This window comes from Struthio camelus, chromosome W (assembly GCF_040807025.1).
Source record: "Struthio camelus isolate bStrCam1 chromosome W, bStrCam1.hap1, whole genome shotgun sequence".
Classification (NCBI taxonomy): Eukaryota; Metazoa; Chordata; class Aves; order Struthioniformes; family Struthionidae; genus Struthio; species Struthio camelus.
Genome location: NC_090981.1, coordinates 53,033,505 through 53,056,933, shown reverse-complemented (window position 1 = coordinate 53,056,933; position 23,429 = coordinate 53,033,505). Strand labels below are relative to the sequence as shown.

Below are 23,429 nucleotides of genomic sequence, written 5' to 3'. Positions count from 1 at the left end.
AAGAAATAGTCTGTTCTTTCAGTTCTTCAAGTCACTGTTGCATTTCAGAGCTATGCCTGGGAAGCAAGCTGAAAACCACCATGAACGTTGCATTCTGATAACTGAGACATTGGTATGACTTTTATATGCAAGTTAGGCATATCAGTTTTATTGGTGCTAAATTACTGGATGTTCAAGGGATTTATTAAGCTGCCTTTTCTTACAGCTTGATGTTTCCTCACTTACGACATTCTGCCTTCGTTAAAAAAAGAGAAAAAAAAGGTCCATGGACCAAACAGGTGATACAGCTTAGACCCTCGTGCCTGCCTACACTCCCAATATTGTGCTTATATAGTAACATGTACAGAAGCTTGAGAGGGTGTCATTTACAGACAGAAGATTTAGGATAGAATTCAATAGAAGAGGACAGGACTTTACACCTTTCAAAACTATGAATTTAATGCTCTTCTTGCCATACTGTTCTTTCTGAGCTCTCCGTATACATTATATCTAACTTAGGTTCCTTTGCAGAGATAAAATGGGATAGCGGAACTAAGCAGAACTTACTGGCGCAGAGCTATGAACTGACATGAACTTAACTCAGTATCTTTTGACTAAGAGTAGAAAAGATAAGAAACTTTGTATCACAGCTCATTATATAGCAAATCTAATTAATTTTCAGTATTTCATTCATTAACAGGGCTAAACGAAACCAAGTTGATTGATTAAATAATGCATAAATTATTTTCCATTAGGAAAATTATCTTAAAACGCCATCAGTTTATATCCATCTTACTTTCAGGCTTCTCCTTTCAAAACAGTTGTAAAAACAGTAATAGCTATACCAAAAAAGACCTAAAATCCCTTTAGTGTTGTATCCTACCATCTATATCCTGAGTGGTTGCTTACCAAACCCATAGAGAAGAGCAGAAAAACAGAGCAAGTGCGCACTCAGACTTCCTCTGAACATTCTGCATTCCTCCAATGATGTGTGTCTTGGGGGTTTTTGGAGTCAGAGGTGGTGCCTTGATATTAATTACCTTTGCTTTTTTTTTTCCTGTGAAGTTGATGATTCTCCTCTTGGAAATGTATACCTAAAATTTTAGGATCCTAAGTGTGCTATAATAAGGAGTTTCACAACTTAACTAAAAATTGCTTGGAGAAATAGTTCCTTTTTTTCCTTTTGAACCTGCTACTTGCTAGTTACATTAGCTACCCCCTTGTTTTTGTATTGCAAGAGACAGTGAATAATCTATCCCAGTTCATCTTTTATGTGTCCTTTTTGATTTGGTAGATCTCAGTGTACTAAGCTCTCTTTTCCATGCTGGAATGTCCTAGCTTATTTAACTGTAGAAAATCCGTTGTTTAGATTTCTTGGTAGCCCTGTCTGAAAACAATTTATGATGGGAAGTCGGCTCTGCGGAAGGGCGGGAGAGGTGTGTATGTGTGTTCATGCATGTGTGCACACCACACCGCACCACCCTCGACACCCTGGGAGCTTAACTCAGTTCTGGGCCTCGCATAGTGCGACTGGGCAAAGGCAGAAGTGGGCACGGAGAACCCCATCAAGCAAGTCAATGTGGTGGCAGCTCTTTGGGAAATTTACAGGCTTTCCGCAGTGATAATAGCTAACAGGTAATGACTTTGTGACTTACCTTCTGCAAGGCAGCATCAGAGGGATTCTTTCTTTGTAGAGCTGTTCCACCAGATGCTTTAAGGTTTGTGTTTTTCAGAAGCAACTGACACTTTAATCAGCTCCTCAATTAACACAGGCTTTAAAAGGACTTGACACTTTTATGAGAAAAAGGATCCTACTTGTTTTTAGCTCAAAATATTGGCTGGGTGATTTCTAAAAGAAGAAAGCTTGTAAAAACATGTTTGATTTACAGTTTGGTGAGACATGCCAGGCACTTTTTGAGGCCAGCTGAAGATTAATCTGTCAGCATTTTGCCACTGTCCTAGGAATTCACAACATGTGCCACCATGTTGTGTGCCTGCAGGATGCCGAAGGGGATCACTCCTGGGTTAGGTTTCCCAGCTCAGATAACAGCATGAACATCTTGCCAATACACTGAGACCTGCGCTGACCTACAATAGCATTATATAAGCAGTCACTTCAATAAATGTAAAAGGTCTATCTGAGCACCGTGTGATGAAATTATGCCCTGTGCAGAGGGCCAGTGCAAACTTAGGCACAATGTTAAGCCCTCAGTATGGTGTATAATGGAATTAGGGCAGATTTCTACAAGAAGATGACATACTGCTAATCTGAAAGCTGTTTTCAAAATGAAGGACACCAGAATTACTTAGCGTGAGCAAACTCTTTTCTCTTACCTTCTGCTCAGCACTAGCTGAACTGTTTTAGCTAGTGTTCTCCATAAAAGGCAGGCACCTGCTACTAAGATTTTGAGGCCAAAGGAATAAATTACAGCAATACGTCAAGCAAATGAATACCAGATTTTGTAGTGGGATAGGTGAGGAAGCCTTAGCAGATGGCATTGCTAGCCCTCCTGCTGATATATACTTTATTTTGATATGTTTCGGGCATCTAATATGTCTGTTCTGTCTTGTGAACGCTCCCCTTACCCAGTCTACTCTTCCTACTCTTTCCACCTTCCAGCAATTTTTCTCTCTATTATTAATGCTAAGATAAGGTCCCAAGGACTACCTAGATTTTTGAATTCCGGTTTCCGGTTTTAACTTTAGTCTCTTGACTACCGTAATTGTCCTTCTCTCTCTTAAATACTGTGATTGAATTTGGATGCTTAGCCCATGCTTTAATGATCTACAAATGAGCCTGGAAATCTTAAAAGTTTAACAGGTGCACATAAGTATTTCCTATATTCCTTGGTTCTTGCTTTTGTTGGAACAATTTATGCTTTGAAACTCATCTTTTTAATGATAATTTGACATTTCCATTTCTGCTAACTGAAAAGGTTAGAGGAAAAATAAATAAAATGTGAAGGAGTGAAAAAAATAGCTTCAGTTTTTCAGATTTCAAACAAAGCAAAACTAAGTAATAAGCTTGTGTAAAATATGCTATTCTCATTTCATGAACTGGCTTACTTATGCCTCTTAACATAGGCATATCTCGTAATTGTTAGAACCAGACATACTGTCAACACAGCGATGTTGTTCAAAATTTCAAAATCATTCAACCAATATAAATTTCTCTCCATAAGCCCATGTGTGGGAGTTGTGAATCATAGAAACTAAGTTCTCAGAGATAGGTTTTATCTTTTAGCCTCATTCTTGCTGCTAGAGTCATATAGACTCTTACTCATGATATATATCCTACCTCATCATTTTTATACCGCGCAGAGACAGTGGTACCCGCCTAATAAGACACCTAATAAGGAACAAAGGTTTTTCTGAAATAAGTGCTTTATTGCCACTGAAAGAAGTGGGCTCATCCGTCCCCTGGCTGCTCATTCCCAAACCTTCACTGCTTCCTTGTACATGCTGACAAAAGTTTTTTTGCAGTCACACAGGAAGCTGGTTTGAGGAACTGATTTGGCTGGAAAATAATCCTTCTCCTCCCCCTCTGCCAGTGTTAGTTTTCAGCCGTTTCCCTTCCGCAGCACAGCATACCGCATGGTCCTACAAGCTCCTGGAATGGAGTAGGAGGGAACAAACGGTCTCTGAGCCTACGTTTTTCAGTGGCACTGCTCTTAGGCCTGCTAAAAGAGTTCATTGAATTACAATCGGTGTGTCCAGGTGGCAATTCAGAGCACCTAAGCTCTTTCCTTAGGGGCATCAATTAAGTTCTTCAAGTCAGAAGGCAAGAATCCATATCTTAAGACCCAGAAAGCATGCCGGGGAGCCCAGGGAAAAGAAAAGTGCTAGCGCCCACCCAGAACAAGGAGGGCTTCAGGGCAGCACTAATGGCGTGTGTCCCTTGCAGTCTGGGAAATGTTCAGTGAGGAGAGTTTTGACAGCACGGTGTTGGGACTGTTAAAAAACCAGATACCAGCCTTGTTGATAAGAGATTAGACAAAACAGGCCTCAGTGAGGAAATATTTGCTGCACTTCCTTGTTTTAATGTTAGAAGAGAACCCACAAAGAGGTTATCCAACCTGTACCCTTTGTGCACACTGTACCTCCCAATTAATGCAAACGTGTTGTTTTAATATATGGTTTGATTTAGCGATTAGGGTTCTTGCCTGTGTTTTGATACGTTTTAAGGAAATCCGTGACAGCACTGGATCTTTCATTGGTAACAAAGTGCCAAAACTCTGGGTCAGGTCAATATAAATAAGGCACTGGGAAGCCTGGCATAATGATAAAGCTGCATCAAACGATTGTTACCAGAACTCATTGCTGGTTATGTAAGTGTCAACAAGGGCTTTGTAAGTTGTGGATTGCACTTGCCTTGGCTGTCTTAGGTTTGCGTTGCTTGAAGGTAGCAGCGTTTGCTCAGAACGCTCAGAACTCCCAGTCATGGTGAGCTGCATCACAGAAAATAGGTTTCTTGAATATTATTGTCAGAATCAAGATACTTCACAGCATGGCTCTTGTTGGCTGTCCTCTCTCCTCACAGTTATTCCTTCTTATCTTTCATTGTAGCACCAGTTGTTCATTGTTACCAAGACAAAGCATGTAAGAGTGTGTCGTCTTCACTTCTCTTTTCTCCAAGCTCTAAAGTCATAGCGTCTTTTGCCTAATTGGTAAGATGAGAAGCGTAGAAAGAAGCTAAAAAATACAGAGGTTATTTTCTACATCAACTCTGGGGCCTCTGTCTTCATGGCAGTCATTCTTATGTATTATACTACTTTTCTGTTCTCAGGAAGAAAAGATGATCTTAAATAATGTAACTTAGAAGACCATTGTTGGGTATATCTACACTGAGTTTTTTTTTTTTAACCAAGCTGACACATATTTCAGCCCTCTGTTGTTTCAATATAGATTAAGTTGTTAAAGAGTGTTGTGTGATTGCCTGGACACTATCAGATGTGATACGTGCGTTGCTTACCTTTTCAGAAGAAGCAGGAGCAGTTGGAGAGAAGGAGGATTTTAATGCTTCTTAAATTACTGACATTTTCCTATTTTTAAATTATCTGCCAGCTAACAGAAGCTGCTAAAGCACATTAAAATAATCAGTATTATTGGAATTTTTATTGTCTTGGACTTGAGTCAGTGCTGTGCTAGGTGTGCGCTTATTAGCTAGTCATACATCCTAATAGCCATATCCTGTCCAGACATAGCAGAAGTTGGTTTGCATGTTATTTCAGGAGTAACCATGAGAATATGATGGCTCACATTGTTCAGTATAATGTTGTCTTGGTTCTGACATGAACAGGATGAGCAGAAACACTAAAGTTCTCCATAAACTGAAATCTTTGGGGAAGATTTGAATGCTGATTTGAGCATTAAATGGCCCCTGCTTAGACTGAATATTCCCTTGGTAGATTGGCCTTTTTATGCTTGGTACTGCAACGCAATAGTGAGCGTTGCAAAGTAGATGGATCCAAGCTAGATAGCCTCAGGCATAATTATTTTCTCCTAAGTATAACAAAAGTGGGATTAATAACATGGCATTTTACAGGCTCTGCAACTGCAAGCAATGCCTGAACCACTCATTCGCTCTCAGCCTTCCTGCTTTCAGCCAGATATGCCTTACTATCCAAGTTAATCAATTGTCGATCACTTAGGTGAGAAAGCTTATGTGCTAAAAGAAGTGTGAGAATAGTTATAATCCATGAAGCCAAATCCAAACAGTTCAGAGAGGATAGCCTACGAATAAACAGGAAATGCTGGAAGGTGGTGACCATTAAAGCAGTGGAGGAAGCAGATCTTCGTTAGTTTCCTGAAGTTAAAAACCATTGGACTGCCGTACAGGAGATTTCTTTATGGTACCTTGGGATCAATCAGTCCTTTCTTAATAAAGGGTAAGTGAGAAATAGTGGAACGCTGGGAGGACTTTGCCGTTTAATTTGTAGGTAAAAACTACCTAGAGAAGGTGAAAAACCATTATGAGACTGTTCTAGTGTTATTTTTAGCCTGGCTATAAAAGGAGGGTGCTGAAGATCCCATGAGAGGCCTTGCTCAGAGACTTCCTGCTGAGATTTGCAGACCATACGTCATGTTCTGTTCTTAATAATATAATATTTGCCTTGCTAAAGCCAGCAGGATTGCAAGTTAAGAAAAATTTGTCTCTAGAGATGCAAATAAGCATCCAATCTTGAAGTGCTGAACTAAGCTTTCAGATAGTCTGAGGCTGTTACGGATGTTCAGCACTAGCGAACATCTCTCAAGGAAGCACTTTCTAGTAGAAATGGTGTTGTTCTTACGGTAGGTTCCTTACTGCAAAAGTTTTAGGATATAATGGGTTTTTTTACCATCTACAAAGTTAAACATTAACTGCCAATGTAAACCTATCAGATTGTTTAGGATAGTTCAGATCTCAAAGTCAATGATGAAATGCAAATACTACAGGCTTTTACTGATGAATTGCCTTCTCAGACATGCCAGTAGAAGTAAGTCTAAAATCTTGCAACATACTCCAGTTTGTTTTGGGTTTTTTTTTTTTACCATCTACTCTTTTTCCTCTGTCAGGAGCCTTTTGAGGTCTTCCAGCCTTTTGCCTTAGCTTTTGCTTATCCTTTGTGTTTCTTGAGTGTCAGGCTTCCACAGAAAAGATTTTTCTCTTTCTTTTTATCTATTTTCACTAAAAAATTATTTTGTAGATACACGGAATCACAAGGATTGGATCTACTGAGAGAACCTTTATTGGTTCCAGACTAATTTTTTATCGGTTACTGTGCAGCTTATGCGTAAGCCTAGGCTGATTGTTAAAGGCAAATGCCAGTTTGTGTAGTTTTTATCTTCTGACTTCCTTGAAACCCAGTGCAAGTATTACATGTGGCTGTAATACAGACGAATTGGTGTAATATAATTCAGTTGAATAACCGTGCGTGTATATCTGTGTCTGTAGCATGGACTTTTCTGTTCACAGACCAGGTATATGCTGCTGAAATCTTATTTGCTTTCTTAGAAATATGCAATATGTCTCCTGCTGTAGCTTCTGGCCTCTCTCATGATCAGTCAAATATTCAGTCAAGTGTTTGTTTCACCAAGTAAGGTAGTGGGAACAGCTGGCCTCTGTAGCTCAGTTTATTTTGTATGTATGCTCTTGTGTGTGCTATGAAGCTGTCTCTCACTGTCCAGAGCAGGAAACAGCTTTGAATCTCCTACCCTTGACATCAGCTTGGCACCAAGCAGCGATTCCTTACTGGCTTGGAAACGCTTGTAATCACACGGTGCTTCTTGGTTCGGTATGAGACAACAATAACCACTGTGCAAAAGCTGCTGTAGTGTGCCTCTCACCACTTCAGCTGAAGAAGAGAGCGTGGGGTAGGCAGGGTCTGTCTGGAGGAGAGCAGGGAGAAAGGCGGTTGTCAGAAATTGAACGCGCTGCTGTTTCAGACACACGCAACGCCGGATCACCCGTCAGTCAACAGTAAGTAGGTGGAAGCATTCAAATATAGAGCCGATGTGTTTACCCTGGAAAAAATCAAAATATTTTTTGTCACTAAAAATTGTGACAAAAAATGAGGCGAGTTTTAAAAGCAGAAATGTTAAGCAGGGAAAAAAGTAATTTTTGGCTAAACTTTATGCAACCTCTGTATAAGTTGCCAGTCTAACATTTCGATTTGCTGGTAACTCTCCAAACTCATCATCAGTAACTAGCAAATACATTGCACACGGTCCTCAGTACCAGTGTGAATATATCTGTCAAGTCTTGTGTCCCCAGGAAATCATTGGTGTCCACTGTCCGTTTGCCATTTACATCCAGGTCTGCCAACACCTCTCCTAAAGAAATCTCTCTGCGATATAAAGAATCAAAAAATTTAGCATCATTTTTATTATCTTTTCAGCAGTTGCCTTCTATAATATGAATTTAAAAACAAGCAGCTTTCAAGTATAGGTAACTTTACAGTCCATAGCTTTGTTTTCTTTCTGGATGCTTTTTTTGCTCTTGTTCTTTTTCCTTTTTTTTCCTGCCTGTTTCCGCCTACTTATTCTTGGCTACTTCTAGCGCACATGACATCTTTAGTGACTGAAAATGCAGGCATATTTAAAGGTTAGATCACTATAACTCTCCGGTAAAGATTCTGAAACTGTCTCTCTCTGACAAATTCTGTTGAACCACTGGCCCCCTGTATAATCATCTCACTTTTCCAAATTTGCATTGGCTCTGGAGGGCTATCAGGATCTAGAGTTTACTTAAGTAAACTGTGACAGTATGATAATCAAGGATTAGATCTTAATAAAAGGGTGACATTTTCACAAGTTCACTCTTGCTGCTGAAACAAAAGCAGCTGTCTATACTGCAGAAGAATGGGAATAATTGCGAAGACTTTCTGAACCCAGTTAGAACTGTAAACAAGAAACACGGTATACTGTGGGAAATATGCTTGATTAGTCATAATAAAAGTTTTAGTTTTTCATTCCTCTTTGTTATTAAAATCTGATCAAACAAGTAATCTGTCTTTTATTTCAGTGAATTTCATTTTATTTAAGGATATTACTAGCACTGAGCTGAAGCTGGTTAGTTTTCCCATCAGTCTCTTTCACCTGCGTGCACTGCACATCAGCTGCTTAAAATCAGGTGTTTGCATCTGTTTTTTTCCCTAATACTTTTTAATTCTAGTCTTACCATACAGCCTCTCTATTTTCTTAAATTGTATCAGTAAATCCATAGACATTTCTTAATTTACATGACTAAGAAAAATCAGAACTGGCAAAATCTCCCAAGCTGTTTCTGTATATTACTGCTGAGACTGTCTTGGACTTCGGTGAGCAATAAAAAAAATTTACAGTTGATAAAAATCAGTACTGCCAAAAATAAGTGTATATAGGAAATTATAGAATAATTTTCTACCCAAAATTCAGTTGAATCTGGGCTTGGTTTCATTTCTCTCTTACACTTGCGTAAATCCAATTCACCTGTTGATGTTGATTCATGCAAGGGAAAAACCAACATCTATTAGGGAGTTTTTCACTGAAACAACCATTTGCTGAAACAAAATGAAGTGTCGTCATGTGACTCAGCGATGCTTTCATGTAAATTTTCATCCTCCTTACTATTGCTACTTATTGTTAAGAAAGTATATTTAAAGATAAAGCCTCCTGCATTCACATGCTTTTCTGCTTTTCTGCAGAGGCACCGAATGAATCACTTAATCCCATGTGCTTTATTTATGTCGTAAACGTGGTTTTGGCCCTTTTATATAATTACAGCTTGTGGTGGTAGCTGAGAAAATGGTGCAATTATAACATTATTCTTAAGACCTGAGTAGAAACCTCTCTCTGTTACTGTGCAGGAGTGTGCATAGAGGGGATCAGAGTTGCTGAAACCATCCTCAAGATAGATAAATCTGGCTAAATGCAAGCAAGTGATCCGTGGGCTGCTATAAACCATGTTTTCCATTACAAAGGCGTTGGAGCAAAGTCAGCAGAATGACTGCTGGCTTAAATGTTGCATTTGTTGATACCTGCAAAATACTCAGAGAGATAATGAGACAAAAATGAAGAGAACCAGAAAAGCTGGGCCAGAAGCCAGGTGACATGCGATCACTGTCAGAGATGGTGGTTTCTGCAATATCTGCCTTAAGGCTTTCCATAGTTACAGGGGCTGAAGGCAGGAAAGGTCTATCTAGTAATAATAGCTGGTGTCAGTCTATAGCAGATATAGTAATGATTAATAATTATACATACGTTTAGAAACCTGAATGTAAGCGGAGTTTCCTAACTGACTGGCAATGCAGTGTGTGACACATTAGAGCAAGCTGGTGATGCTAGGAATTTCTGAGTAAACGTTTTGACTTTGATGACTGTTCTTCCTTCCCACTTTCCAAGCTTAGCTGGGGTTCACCTGATGAACCGCTCTTCCCCTGTTTGCCTACTGCAAAAGGGGGGGTTATGTGCTCTCATTTTAACGACAGCTTGAATGAGGCGATGTACAAAGTACTTAATTATTGTGTGTTAAATGACCAGAACCTGCTGACCTTAAGAGTGTTTTGGAAAGCTAGTAGAGAGGAAAAGCAAGTACTATTATAGAAGATAAGCAAGAGCATTTTTTGACAGACTTGTGTTTCATTATTTTAAAGAATCTTTAGGTGTGTGTTTGTTGACAGTGCCTATTAATTTTTTGTTAACCTAAATAAATCATGAGCGCTGTATTGCTTCTGTATCAATGTCACTCAGTCACTGGGAATGAGTCCCTCCTTGGCACCGTACCCTTAAAGTCCATGCTTTTGTCGGAAGTGGAGTCGTTGTCTTAGGCATGCTGTGGACTGAGGTGGTACCAGTAAGTCTAGATACTTAGGCTGATCTTTAGCTAGCTTGAATGTTTACACTTTGTTTTGACCAGTGGGGAAATGGCTGTGTTTTCAATAGAAAAATATGAGGGCTTCCCTCTAAACTCCTCCTATGTTTATTTGAAGAGACTAGTTTGTGAAAAGACGTTGGAAGAAGACAGGAAACAAGCCAAGTGAGAAAACCCGTTTTTTGTAGTGATCAAACTTGACCTCTTATAACCCCACTGGTCTTTAATTCCATGAGTTCAAGTGTATTTCAAGTGCTGAGAAGAGCAGACCCTCACCACCTTTCTCTGTGATTCTGATTTAACTAAGCTCTGAAACATGAGATTGACAGCACTCGATTCTCACAAAAAGGGAGTGTGTGTTAGAGAAAGTTAAGTTCAGCAGAGGATATGTAAAACTTAAATCATTCTTGGCAGTTTGTCAGAAAAAAAAAAAGAGATTTCCTTTATAAATCTGTCCACTGTTCTTTTGGATGTGATTGTTTTGTCCAACCTTCTTATGCATGCGAATCACTAAATGCAATAGTAAAATGAGGATGAATCTGGAAGCATACTTTGGGTCATTCACTATGCAGAGGATCAGAAAATTATTTCAGGCTCACAGCCAGACTGCAAAAATAAAAACTGAAGGAAAATATGTATTATTCTGTTAAGTTCAGCTCCCCTCTGAGTCATGAATACTCCCTGTTTGTGTGTTCTCTAGTGCTTTGTTCTTCCTAGTGTTAAAAGTCCACTACTTCTCCAGGGTTTGTTTTTCCACTCTTAATGTAATTCTATCTGCCTAATGTCATTGTCATGATTTCACTCTCTTTTGGTATTTACATCATGCTGAATTTTGCAGTAAGTTAAAATGTATCCAGCTCAGCAATTTTCCTATTTTGGGCAGAACATCAGACGCTCCATGTTTGTAAATTTAAATGTGTCACATATATTTCCTTTCTTATGCAAGAGTCCAGCTGGGTTCCAAAGCATATATGACTAGTCGTGTTCTTGAGAACTGCTTGATACTCTGGTTGTTGGTGGGGTTTTTTTAAGGAAAAGCAGGTTTTTTACATGATAAATAACAATATTGGCTTCATTGCAGACCATTAGAAGTGGAGATCGTTGCTTTGGAAATACCGTTAAAGGGACAAATTCTAATAAGTCTGTAAGAACTCTACATAAGTAGGGGGACAAAATTTGTCCCAGTCATTTTCATTTCAAAAACCATTTTAAAAAGGATGCTCTTACTAGAAAAATGCAAAACTACATAAAGGTTCAGGTTCTTGCTAAGTTTGAGGATAAACTGAGCAGAAAACAATAATTTATTCTTCTTCTCTAGTTTGTTTTTTAAATTTCATTGGATCTTCCTTGAAGTTGGTAACTTGTAGCTCATGATTCATTGCAATAATAAAGCTCTGAATTACTGAACAAATAAACATATCCTGGCTGCAGCAATAAATCACACACTCTGAAAAGCACAGGAGAAATAACTCTGTGCCAGAAAGTTCTAAAATACTCAGAGTGATGCAGTCTTCTCTGTGACCCAAGGAAAGTTATTATGGCCCAAATATGGGGGGGGGGGGGTGGGAAGTGAGAGTACTATATTTTTTTCAGTCTCTGTGCAAAGATGACCTTAGGCATTTTTCACCGTGAAATAAAAAATATTTGAGGAATCTGTCTTCCCATATTCAAAGCATATGTAGTTTTTGGTTGTCATTATAACTGATCAGAGTATGGACAACTCAATCCCCAGACTGCTTTGAAAACTCATCTTTTGTTCTGTTAAGTGTCCCCTTGTTGTGAGAGGTGGATCTTGTAGCAGGACTTCTCAGAGGAGTCTCTAAATGGCAGATCAGTAATGTCCCTTGGAGTTGCACTCCAGATGTGGAAGGTAATGAATGATCCTCTTAATAACAGCCTCTGGAAGTTTCCCTAGTTTTTGCGTTGGTATGTGTTGATCGTAATAAGGAACATCTCTCTGGACTGGAGAAGACGACCGCTGCTGGGAATTTCCTCCAAAAGCATTCAGATAGACAGACAAAACTGACATTTTTTCCTTCTCTTATGATTAAAAACAGCTTCAAATTCCAGCCCTTCAGATTTCATGGAATTTCATGAGATTGTTGATATGCACCTCATTAAAATCTCTGTAGAGTACAGGGTAGGATTTTTCTAACTATTATATGCAAACATTATTCCCCGCAAAACAGGCAGTCATTATTTTAAAGAAAGGTTAAAGTCTGCAGAAACAAGAAGTAGCTCGAAGCAGCAACAGCAAGTACTTTACATTTAATTCTGGTCTCTCAAAAGCAGTGTGAATTAAAAGGAACAAAGGTCAAGAACAAGACCAGATTGAGAGCCAGTATCTTCATGAGTTACTTCATTCGAATGTAACGAGGGTGTGGAGTGGGAATAAATAACACGAAACATCAGGATGGATTTGTGCATAGCTGGCTCTGTTTTGGTGATGAAATACAGAGTTTGGGACATGGTGTCATTGGGAACTGATAATACACAGCTGTGTCTGTCTAATGGAACCTGGCAAATCCATGGCCCTGCTTTTACGGAGCGCTGATTATACTCAACCTATTGATTGAAATCTTGTTAAATTTGTAAGGAAGACTTCAGTATTTCTATTGGGTTGTCATTATTCTGCAGATATCCTTCAACAGAGGTGTATTGTAATGTTCTCTTTAATTACTATTTCCTCTGCCTTGCCGTTTGAACTGTCCTCCTGGCGTCCTGCTTGCTCCCCTGTTCTCTCACTCACTGTCTCCTTTGATGATCCCTGAAATACACAAATTCTTCTCTACATATCAGGATATTTACATAGCAGACCAAGTAATTGTCATCTTTGTTATTTAAACTGAGTGACAGCATGATTGCATCTTTGTGTCACCTTAACATTTCATTTACAAATTGTCAACATTATGTTTCTTCTTCCTTCACCTTTTGCTGCCCTTTTCTGACTTCCTCTTACACGCATCCCATTTGTGTTCTCTCCTGATTTTCTTTCCAAATATATCATATCTTCTTTTTCGGCTTTTTTCCTCTTTCTTTGTCCTTCTTTATCTTGTATTCCATGCTTTTGCTCCCCTCTATCCCCTTGCACTGCGTATGTTAGCTGTGCATTAACTTTTGTTTGGCAAAAACACTCTCCATACTGTTCTCACATTGGCACTTCTGTTGTTTGCTTTTCTAGCCCTGCTGTGTAAATATTTGCTGCCACCTCATGCAGTTTTGCTAGTATTGCATCTGTCAGGCACATCTGGTGTGGGCGTGCTGGATCCTCAGCCCTGCTGGGTGCTGGGCGCTTCTGAATGTCTCCTGGTGCTCAAGACTGGATCACCCCTTTTCCTAAAGTCAGACCCAAACATCGATATCGTACATGAATGCTCATTCTAAAACTGTCAAACTGCCCATCTACACAGCTTCTTGTTTATAGGAAATGGGCTGATGTCAAAACAAGGAAAATAAGGAGTCGGATTTAGCCAAGACCATCATGATGTGCCTTTTCATGACTTTTACATGAAGGTAGTTATAAAACTGCAGTTCACAAAATAGGATTCATAACCTAACAGTCTTACCTCCAGACTCTCCAGCTATCTTCCTCTTGGAGTCTGGGGAACTATGCCTGTCAACTTGGAATTGGATTTGTGAGTGCTAGATTATACTTCAGCTTGTATTTCTGGAGGAACATCGGTTCTGATTTTGAGCATTCCATTTTCAGCAGGAAGCTGGCAGCTTCTGCAAGGCTGTGTCGGAGAACCTTTGGTGGGACAACTCAGTACTCTCACAGCTGAGTGGCTTTTTTGTGCTTCGTTAGGATGAAGCAGTGGGTTTGCAAATAAACAGCTCCTGCCTTTGAACTGAGCTTCAGACTGGAAATCACTAGTAGATGTACAGGAGAAAGAAGACTGTTGGAGGTTACGGTGTCAGTACTGTAGAAGTTGCTTTCTCCAAGAAGGGCATGGAAAACCTTTTGTGATGTTCGTTTACTGCACATACTGTTTTCTGACGTGACCTCATTTGTGCTTCCTGTGAGAATGCAGCTTTCTTCATATGCCCTACCAACTAATTTTAGGCAATACTGAACATCCAAAGCAATGACAGTAAGAGATAAAAGCATTACTCACTATTATTTTTATATGCTCTTTCTTGAAAATGTAATTGCATTTTGAGCTACAAGTGTATGATCAGTTAAGAAGTAATTGGAATTGTGTTTGTTATATTAACAGCCTTTCATTTACACATATGCTGTCCTCCATCTCCACTTACCTTTATACGTAGGCAGGCTAGTTTTTGTGGCCTGTGTGTAACAGAATTATGGGATTCCACCAAAGCATACAGAAGAATGAGAAAGCACATGCCAAAAAGCTTGGGACATAGCACATGCCAAAAAGCTTGGGACATAGCACATGTCCACATCCTTGCTAATCCCTGTACTGTCTCATAGGCACTAGTACTAAGCAATGCTGCAGGCAACATCGTTGTTTTTCCCACAGTTCGGAACTGTGATTGGTTAATTTTCTTGTGTACCTGATCAGCGTCGTGTGTCTTCTCCACACCATTTCTTCAAGCCACATCAACTTCTGTTTTCATGGACATAGAGTAGCACAGAGCACATGGGAAAACAGAACAGCTGTTGGATTGTGATGTTGTGGAACAGGTCTGCTTCTGCAAGGCTTTTATTCTTTTCACTATATCAGTCTCACAAAGACAAACAGGTTGTTCTGAAAGAGAATAAATGGCCACTGCTTCTCTGTTGTTCAGGGTTATTAAACTCCAGAATGGGATTTTGATTTTTTTGTTCATCAACTATATTGCAAAGTTGTTAAAAATTACTTCGGGCATTCCCCAAACACAGCGCCCAGCCCCTATCTATTATGCAGGGATGCCTATGTATCATTGCTCTAAGCAGTAGTCATTAAAATAGTCTTAATGCAGTGGTTAAAACATATCATTACTGTTGCAGGCAAGCCTTAGGAAAGCATCAGTATTTATCAAGAACTATGATAATATTTAGACTAATTTCACAGAATATTGTCTTACACAGCGCTTCCCTTCAGTTCATGTAGCAATACAGTATCCATTTTAGAGTTGTTAAACTTTACTTTCTTTCTGCTGAGTATGTCCTGTAAAATGATTTTATTTGTTACTGATATGAAATAAATTCTTTTTCTTTTTCCCCGAAACTTGTTCCAAAACTTTACTACTGGCCATTCGTGGCAAGGGTACCTAGATCAAAAGTCAGATTAGGAGGCAACCTGATCAGGAAGTGACCTAGTTGTTGTCTCTGCCCACTGCATCCCACTTTCCATAGGTGGGATGTCTGTTAATATATTAGTACTAGACTGTACCTATTTCAAATGTCATCCGCTGACAACAAATGTTGTCCGTTTTGCTGTGCAATCTGAAAGAATCAGAATTTCCTGCTGCCAGTAATAGAAGTCATCCTGCTCCTATTGAAGTAAATTGCCCGACATTTGTTGAGCTTAGTGGATTCGGGAGCAGATCCATAATTGACAGAGCATTCGCTTTCAATGTACAAATATGAGCTACAGCAAGTAGCGTTCCAGTTTTTCAAAGCTGTTTACAATTTTAGATGTAGTGCTGCTACTTTTCCATCTTTCTCAGTTATGCTCTACCAATGACGTGTTGTTTATGCTTTGAGGGTTGATCATATGAAGATACATACTGTTACATAAGGTTTCCCCTATCACTGATTTTTGTATTAGAGCATGTTACTGTAAGTTTGTTCTAAGTTTAATAGGTATCGTAAGTTCTGATAAGTGACAATTTTACGTAAACCTTTTAAAATTACCGCAACCAGAAATACTTCATTGTGTTCAGCAAAAAATATCCTCCTTCTTCATTTACTGATTAGTTAGCTTGATTTTTTCTGTCATCATCATTATGAGTTTATCTACGCTATACTGGTAGGAGACATTTCTTTACAGCTCTTGTAACGCTCCGCTGTTGTTCTCGCAGAACTATTAGAGCTCTGGCAGCAGTAGGACTTACTTCCCCAAAGGTGAGAATAACCTACATGGTTACCCCGTGGTTATGAACTTCAGTTCCTGTTGAACAATTGCTGTTCTACACTCAGGGCCAGCTCCCTCTAAAGTTAGATTTTATTAGCAGGACTTTTAAACAAAACAGTCCCTAAAACAGACTATAACTCAAGAAAAATTAATCTGTAAAGGAGTTAGCCTTCTGAGAACTCTAGATTGTCTTTTTTGTTTTTTCAGTCCATCTAAATATTAATTTCAATAAACTACGGTTACAGTATTATATTCTGTTTTTAATGTTTATATGTAGCATTTGAAATGACACTGAATGGAAAACTGCAGGCTGATGACCTACGGACCAATGTAAGAAGAAGAGATGGTACATCTGCATTCCTGATTCTTTCCGTAAACCGCACTGTTGTTTTAGCTACTGTGTTGGCACAGTTTATTCAAGCTGAGCCAGAGATTAGACCATAGCTAATCTGTGGTCATAACAAAATGAAAGCAGAATGGGAAGAGATTTTACTCCTTTGCAGCATGGTTGTGGTAGCATAGCATTTTACCTTCCACTGAACCCTGAGGCAGGACTCACTTTCCTTTCAGACTTTTCTACCAGACTTTCTTACCAGTCGTGGTGCAAGCCACAGGTTTTCTAGTCCTTTTCCATACTTCTTGCTATTGAATCTGAATATGCAGCCAAGTGTAAGAGATTGCAAACGACTCCCATATACAGTGTCTTGAATGCAGTGATGGTTTTATTCGTGACAATTTGACCAGAACTTATTTGATCGGGTAGGAAAAGAACAAGTATTGTATCCACGCTTTGTTTTGCTTTTCTGGTCTATTTTCAATCTCAGTTTGACAGCCTTTACTTCAGGAGCCTGCTGCTTTTATGCCTAAATGCATTCCTTGTTCATTTATCACATTCTAGTTCAGTTTGTTCAGGAGATGGAGCTCACACAGGGTCCTGTAAAATGTTGATAATTGATTGTTGCGGGAAATAAGGAATTCAAGAGATCTACCCCAAGAGTGCCAAGCGTTAAACAAGTCGATTTGACAAAAGTTTCCTACAGTCCGTCACAAAGACCTGCTGTTTTGAAATCTGAAAATTTGGCACACAAACTGGAAAGGATCAATCAGGAGATAACTTTTCTTACAAATGAAACTCGTCATGAAATACAGAAATATAAATTATAAACCAGTAAACAAGAAGCATATGAATCCCAGACAAATCTGTTCCCTGCTGAAAAATTCTTGGCCGTATTGAAGGAACATCTGTCCAGACAAAGGAATAAGCGTCTTGTCATGAGAAAGTAGACAAGAAAGGGGGACCTTAGGAATACATTTGTCTAAAACTAGGGTGTAAGGGACCACATCTTAATCTGTATTCTGTGTGGACTGCTGATCCTGTTCATTGTAACTGATGCTAATTCTGGCTACATTATAATCCGTTTTTCTAGAAGAGTTTATATATTTTATAGTCCTTAATTTATCTCATGCATAAAGCTGGTGAGTTCAACTGAGTTCATTATTAAGCTATAACAGAGCCTAAATCTAAACTCCTGCTCAATCTCCCAAAGTGTAAGTGAAGTTTGATTCCAGCTGTCATTCGATCACGTTACGAAGTGACTGTGTGACTTTATTTACTCCTGGAGACAACGACATGATCTGCAGGGACTTTAAATGTTGTGTGTCCTACTTACAAATCCAGTGCAAGTATCAATAGAAATATTCTAATTTAGGAGGGTTTTTCAGTATATCATTTTCTTAAATTCTTACCTGTGTCAGTGAAATTGGCTATATTCGTTCTTGGTTCACACAGCTGAGGATAGAAACAGGAAAAACCGTAACATATACTTCTGTGCACATTATCTGTTTATAGAGGAAGAGAGAGACTCGTCTTCTTGATTATAGGTATTATGCAATTGAGGCAATTTTACTTATGTCTCTGAAGGAGGTGCACAAAATGTCATTTCTTTTTCTTTGTTTTGTTTTTAAACAAGGGTTTGATTTCACATTAAGTAGAAAAGAAAGGTAAAGTTTGAAGGCTGGAACATTCATGAATTTTAAAAATGATAAATATAATAGTGTTCTTGAATCTTTTATTCTATTTTCTTGTACCCGTGTATTATAGTAGTTTGTAATTTCATGATCGTGTGTTTTTTACCGTTTTTTACCAGGTAAAAATTTGTCTGAAGAATGATGTAAAAAGATGTAAAAACACAGATCAGGTCAGCCAAAAGTGTCTGGGGATTTCAGGCCTGCGCTGTCAAACGCTGAATACCATTCCAAACAAAACAACGTGCAATAGTCAGAACGTTTTATTTCAATATTTTCTGGAAAAAATAAAAATTTCTGAAAAAAATTCTGAATAATTTAATCTTTCCATTTGCTGCAACATTTCAATGCAAAATTTTTTTCAGTTTAAAAAAGAAATTTCTTTCAAGTTCAGTAGAAGGGACTTTACTGGCTAAGGAATAGTAAAAATCCTGTTTGTTTAAATCTTTTAATCAAACATCAGTTATTTCAGATTGACAAGGAAACATTTAAATGCTTGTTTGGTTTAGCCGCCAAACTTGCACAATCTCTCGTTTACACAGTTCTGTTCAGGGCTTGTTCAATGTCCAGAGTGTTAAATGAGGCAACGATATGGAGCGGGCAAAACAGAAGTTTGTGATATTCATATATTAGTTACTATTAGTTACTGTGGATGGTTGGCAGTGCAGAATGTAGAGGGGACAGTTTGAACCAGGAAGCTAAAGAAATACAAATTGCTCTGTCATTCAGAGTCTATATAAGCCTTAAATAAAGAGTCAATATGCAGTAGGACTCCACATGCAGGAATCCTCATACGTAGGAGGAAGCATCTGTATTGTGTGGCTACTTTCTACAGTTTTGAGTGTCTGCTATTTTGTACCAAATATTTACAGCTGTGATTATTGCATACGTTCATATGCACAATGCAGTAGCATTATGTTCCTCGCTGGCCAGGCATCATTCCACCTATCATAAACACACAACTCATATCTAAATTTTAGGTACCTAATGGATCACGTTTCTCAGCCAGTCAGTGGAAGCAGGTACTCACCTCCATAGGCATATGGTCTCCCTCTGGAAATCTTTACAGGCTAAATAGGAGAGAATGGTATTTTGGGGTAACTGCTTCATTAGACCGTTAAAAAACAGGAAGAATTTAGGTACCTGCTCTGGAAGCAATGAATCATACCAACAGCTTTTTGTTTGTTTTTTTTTCCCCACGAGGATTGACAAGGTTGACTAACGGTACCTGCCATTTCATGGTTCTACATCATTTCAGTTTTGACAAAGAACAGAAATTACGAACATAGAAGTGGCGTGTGGCGTAACAGGCACGTGCTTAGAGCTGCCCTTATCTCCCTTAGAGCAAGGTTATATCTGCACAGTGTAGTGTAGGCAAACCTGAACTCAGTTCAAGGCAGCTGCACTAACTTAGCCCTGCAGAGGCTGATACAATGCAAAACTGCTCAGCTGGGTAAATGCTTAAGCTGTAGTTAGTCTAATACTGAGCTGTGGAGTGTCACAGTTTCTTTAAAGCAAATGCAGGGCTAGTTCAGATATGTCTGTACTGAACTACAGCCACAATGTTGATGTGTCCCGACTCTGTGATACTAAAATTTCCACACTGCCCAATAGTTTTTTCTGTCTTTTTAATTTGGCTTTTACAGGTATAGTCACCTATAGATATATGCGTGTAAGAGGATTTTAAATCTTGCTTAACTGTACATAAGTGATTGAAAGAAAAAGGTAATTGCTCATAAAAATGCCAGGTTTCATTTTAACAGCATGTTAGTCTGGTTTATGTGTTTTTTTAATTTGTCTCATTCTGTCCCCTGTCATTTTTCATTGCAGATCTTTTGCAGTGGCCACAAATCAGCAAGTGCAGGTCACCGGAACTGGAGACGTTTTCATGTTATTGGACTGATGGAAATTTTTATAACCTCACTGCTCCAGGATCAATACAGCTGTTGTACATGAAAAGGTATATACATGGAAAGAATAGAAGAATGAAAGAACAGAAGAAAGAAAAAGAAGTCATATACTTAGATCTGCCTGTTATCTCATTGCTTTCTTGCTATGATATGAACCATACTGTGTTTTAAAGGCGTAAAATTGTGTTTTAAATGTGCGCTTTTCAATGTCAGAATTCTTTGGTCGTTATCAAGCCTTTTGCAGTGACCAGTGTTACTTGGGAGAGAATTAAGAAAACATTCTTAATGAATGTAGGTCCATGCTGCAGAACCAAAACTGAACACTATGCGGCTTGGGAAGGGAGTTTTAATATGGAACTTCAGCTTATTTCTTATAGACCTAACATGCAGCTGTGAGACTCATTATGTCTGCGCATTATGTATGTGGATTTTGGATCCCAGCCCCTCCCAAATTTGTATTACAATTTTATGTAAACTTCATTGATCAAATGCTAGTTTAAATTCTGAATGTGTATGTCCAGGAGAAAGGTCTGCTCCGAGACTGGGGATTATGTTTTACTGAGTCCTGTTGAATTAAATAGCTTAGATTCACATTTTACTTAAGCATCCGTAATTTTCAGGTGTTGAAGTGAGTAGCCTGAAAGAGGAGGTGCACATTGCCAGTACTGGCTGTTAAGGACAAAACTCTTTTGTTCACATGAACTGGAGGTGGATGTGAATTTTATGTTCCACCTAACGTACTGGTTTTCAAACTGTTTTAAACTTTCCACTAGTGATGATACGTTTGCTTAGCAAACTTAAGCATAAAGGCAAGGCTTGCTTTCTTAGTTACTTTTCCCAGACCTCTCGGAAGTATAGGGATTCAAGACAAAAACCACTGTTTAAGTGTAAATGATTAGCTGACAGTTGTCAGTGGCAAGCACTGAGAGTACAAGCTTTAAAAATAAATTGAATTGCGATAAAGCAGTGCCACATAAGTTGAACAGATCAGGTATTTCATCTTTGCCCCAGAAATAAGTATACTGTGATAAAAGTTGTGAGCTGAACATCCACTTGAAAATATTTCTGTTTCAGTGTTTTCTGTGATTCTGTGCGATCCTCTGACTTAATGTGCCAACAACATTTAAGGCTCAGGACACAACTCTAGCACCTAACCCAGTCTCATACGTTAACGCGGGCGATATTAGCTCATAACACCTTCATCAAGTCTTGACTTGGGCAGAGCTACAGTGTTTCTTTTAGAAAAGTGTCTAGTCTCGTCAGATAATTGCAAGACCTGTGCCTAGTGGCCTGAATGCTCTTTTCTCATTCTCAAATGTAGCGTCTACATTTCAACATTTTGTTTTTTAAACAGCCACTCAAGTATTGAAGGCTGTACTTGGCATAACTCTGTTTCAGGCTAGTCCTCCTTGTGTGCAGCTTGAATGGCTCTTAGTAAGAAAAGACATTTTTGTTGTACGTTTTAAAAAACAAGACTGTTACTTTTCAACAAACATCTAACAGTATGTTTGTAAAGATCCCCATTCAGGCTGTATTTGGTCTGAGAGGTAGCGTTAGAGATAAACAGCAGCAGCAGCAAATCTAGTCACTGCGAGATTTGTTTTTCCAAAGTGACTTTAGAAACACTGAGTAAACATCTGTCAGTTTTCCTGTAGAATATTTCTAACAATCTGGTCCCTCTCATTTTGCTTTAATTGAAGCCATTTGGGGGTTTGGACCCGGACCTGGACCGAGTTTCAGCTCGGCCATCTGAAAATGACCGTATACAGTAGCAGCCTTTCTCAGTCTGAGGATTCAAGCCCCTCTCTTTACGACTCTGCTAGAGTCTCTCTTTTAAGAGGTGAAATGATTTCTATGAATATGATATTCCCGTTGCAATTCTTTAATTTACAAATGACATGGATTTCTGAACAAAGTCAGAATGGAAAAACATAAGTAGTTGCTTCGCTAGTAGTTCCAAGCCTGTGTCTTAGAAGTGCTCTACCCCAAGCTGCTCAGCCCTTTCTCACTCACAGCACTGTATTCCTCTTCCCCATCACGGTATCCAGTGCTCTCTTTCGCGTTCAGTTCCTCAGGGAACCTCACCCCCTTGCGTTTAGCTTTGCAGGTTGCAAATCTCAGGGACTTACGGACTACTTTCCAGTGTTTCAGATCTCATTGCATCTCTCTTCATAAGCAACAGCAGTTGCTTAAAATACTACCTCTGACTGTTCCCTCAGCAGTGCCATCCAAACTATGGCAATACCACTAATAGGGCACGAGAGCCTAGGCACAGCTATGCAGGTAGCTTGGAGGATGGTTTGGATCTTGTAAGTGACATGTATTTCTTCCTTGCATACAAGTTATGACTTATCAACAGTGTGTCTTTTAACATCTATAATTTGTATTTTATAAAATCTATAAATCTCTGCCTCATTTTTATTATGTTTCTATTGCCATTCTAGGAATGATGAAGACTGGAAAGAATGTCCTGATTATATCACTGCAGGAGAAAATAGCTGTTATTTCAACACGTCTTACACCTCTATTTGGATACCATATTGTGTTAAGCTTGCCAGTAAAGATGAAGTATTTGATGAAAAATGTTTCAGTGTTGATGAAATAGGTATGCTTCCATTTTGCATTTTACCGCTATATTTTTATACCACAATTGGTATGATTCTGTAAGCTTTCTTATTATTCATACTGCATTTAAATGTTGCCTCTTGGGAAGGTTAGTTTTAAAAAATACGATTTATAGAAAAGGATTTGGTTTTGTAACATTTGTAATGTGACCCACACCGGAAAGTAGTGCCCAGGGTGAAAGAATGCTAAAAGGATAATAATGCTAAAAGGATATTAGTAAACGTGTGGTTTCTCTTTATGGATACCAGTGGTCTCTCAAATGTATGCAGATGCGTTTGCCCTTGCTGTCACTCCAGGCCCTTTCTAATGGATGCTACATACCCTGTTCTGTATGAGCAAGTAAGGTGTCACAAAATCTTGATTCTGCAAAGTTCTGGAACCAAATAAGCTTTCGTTCCTGAATCAGCACTAGTCTGCAGGATCAGGATGTCTAGCGTTTCCAACCGAGAGCTTATATTTATTGCGATAAGAATTGTGACTGTCCTTTGACTTTCTGAACGTTAGTGTGTGTTCAGATCTGTGATGTACGCACGTGCA

General features: G+C 38.9%; 1 protein-coding gene across 5 annotated transcripts in view; it reads left to right on the top strand.

Moving 5' to 3' along the window:
• The window catches only part of LOC138060872 (growth hormone receptor), a 192,827-nt gene that overhangs the window by 156,239 nt on the left and 13,159 nt on the right, over window positions 1-23,429 (top strand). For all 5 annotated transcript variants that reach the window (XM_068926352.1, XM_068926350.1, XM_068926355.1 and 2 more), the window contains 2 exons: window positions 20,188-20,317; window positions 22,712-22,872. In XM_068926352.1, coding sequence (XP_068782453.1) covers window positions 20,188-20,317; window positions 22,712-22,872 — 291 coding nt within the window. The remainder of the gene's footprint in view (window positions 1-20,187; window positions 20,318-22,711; window positions 22,873-23,429) is intronic.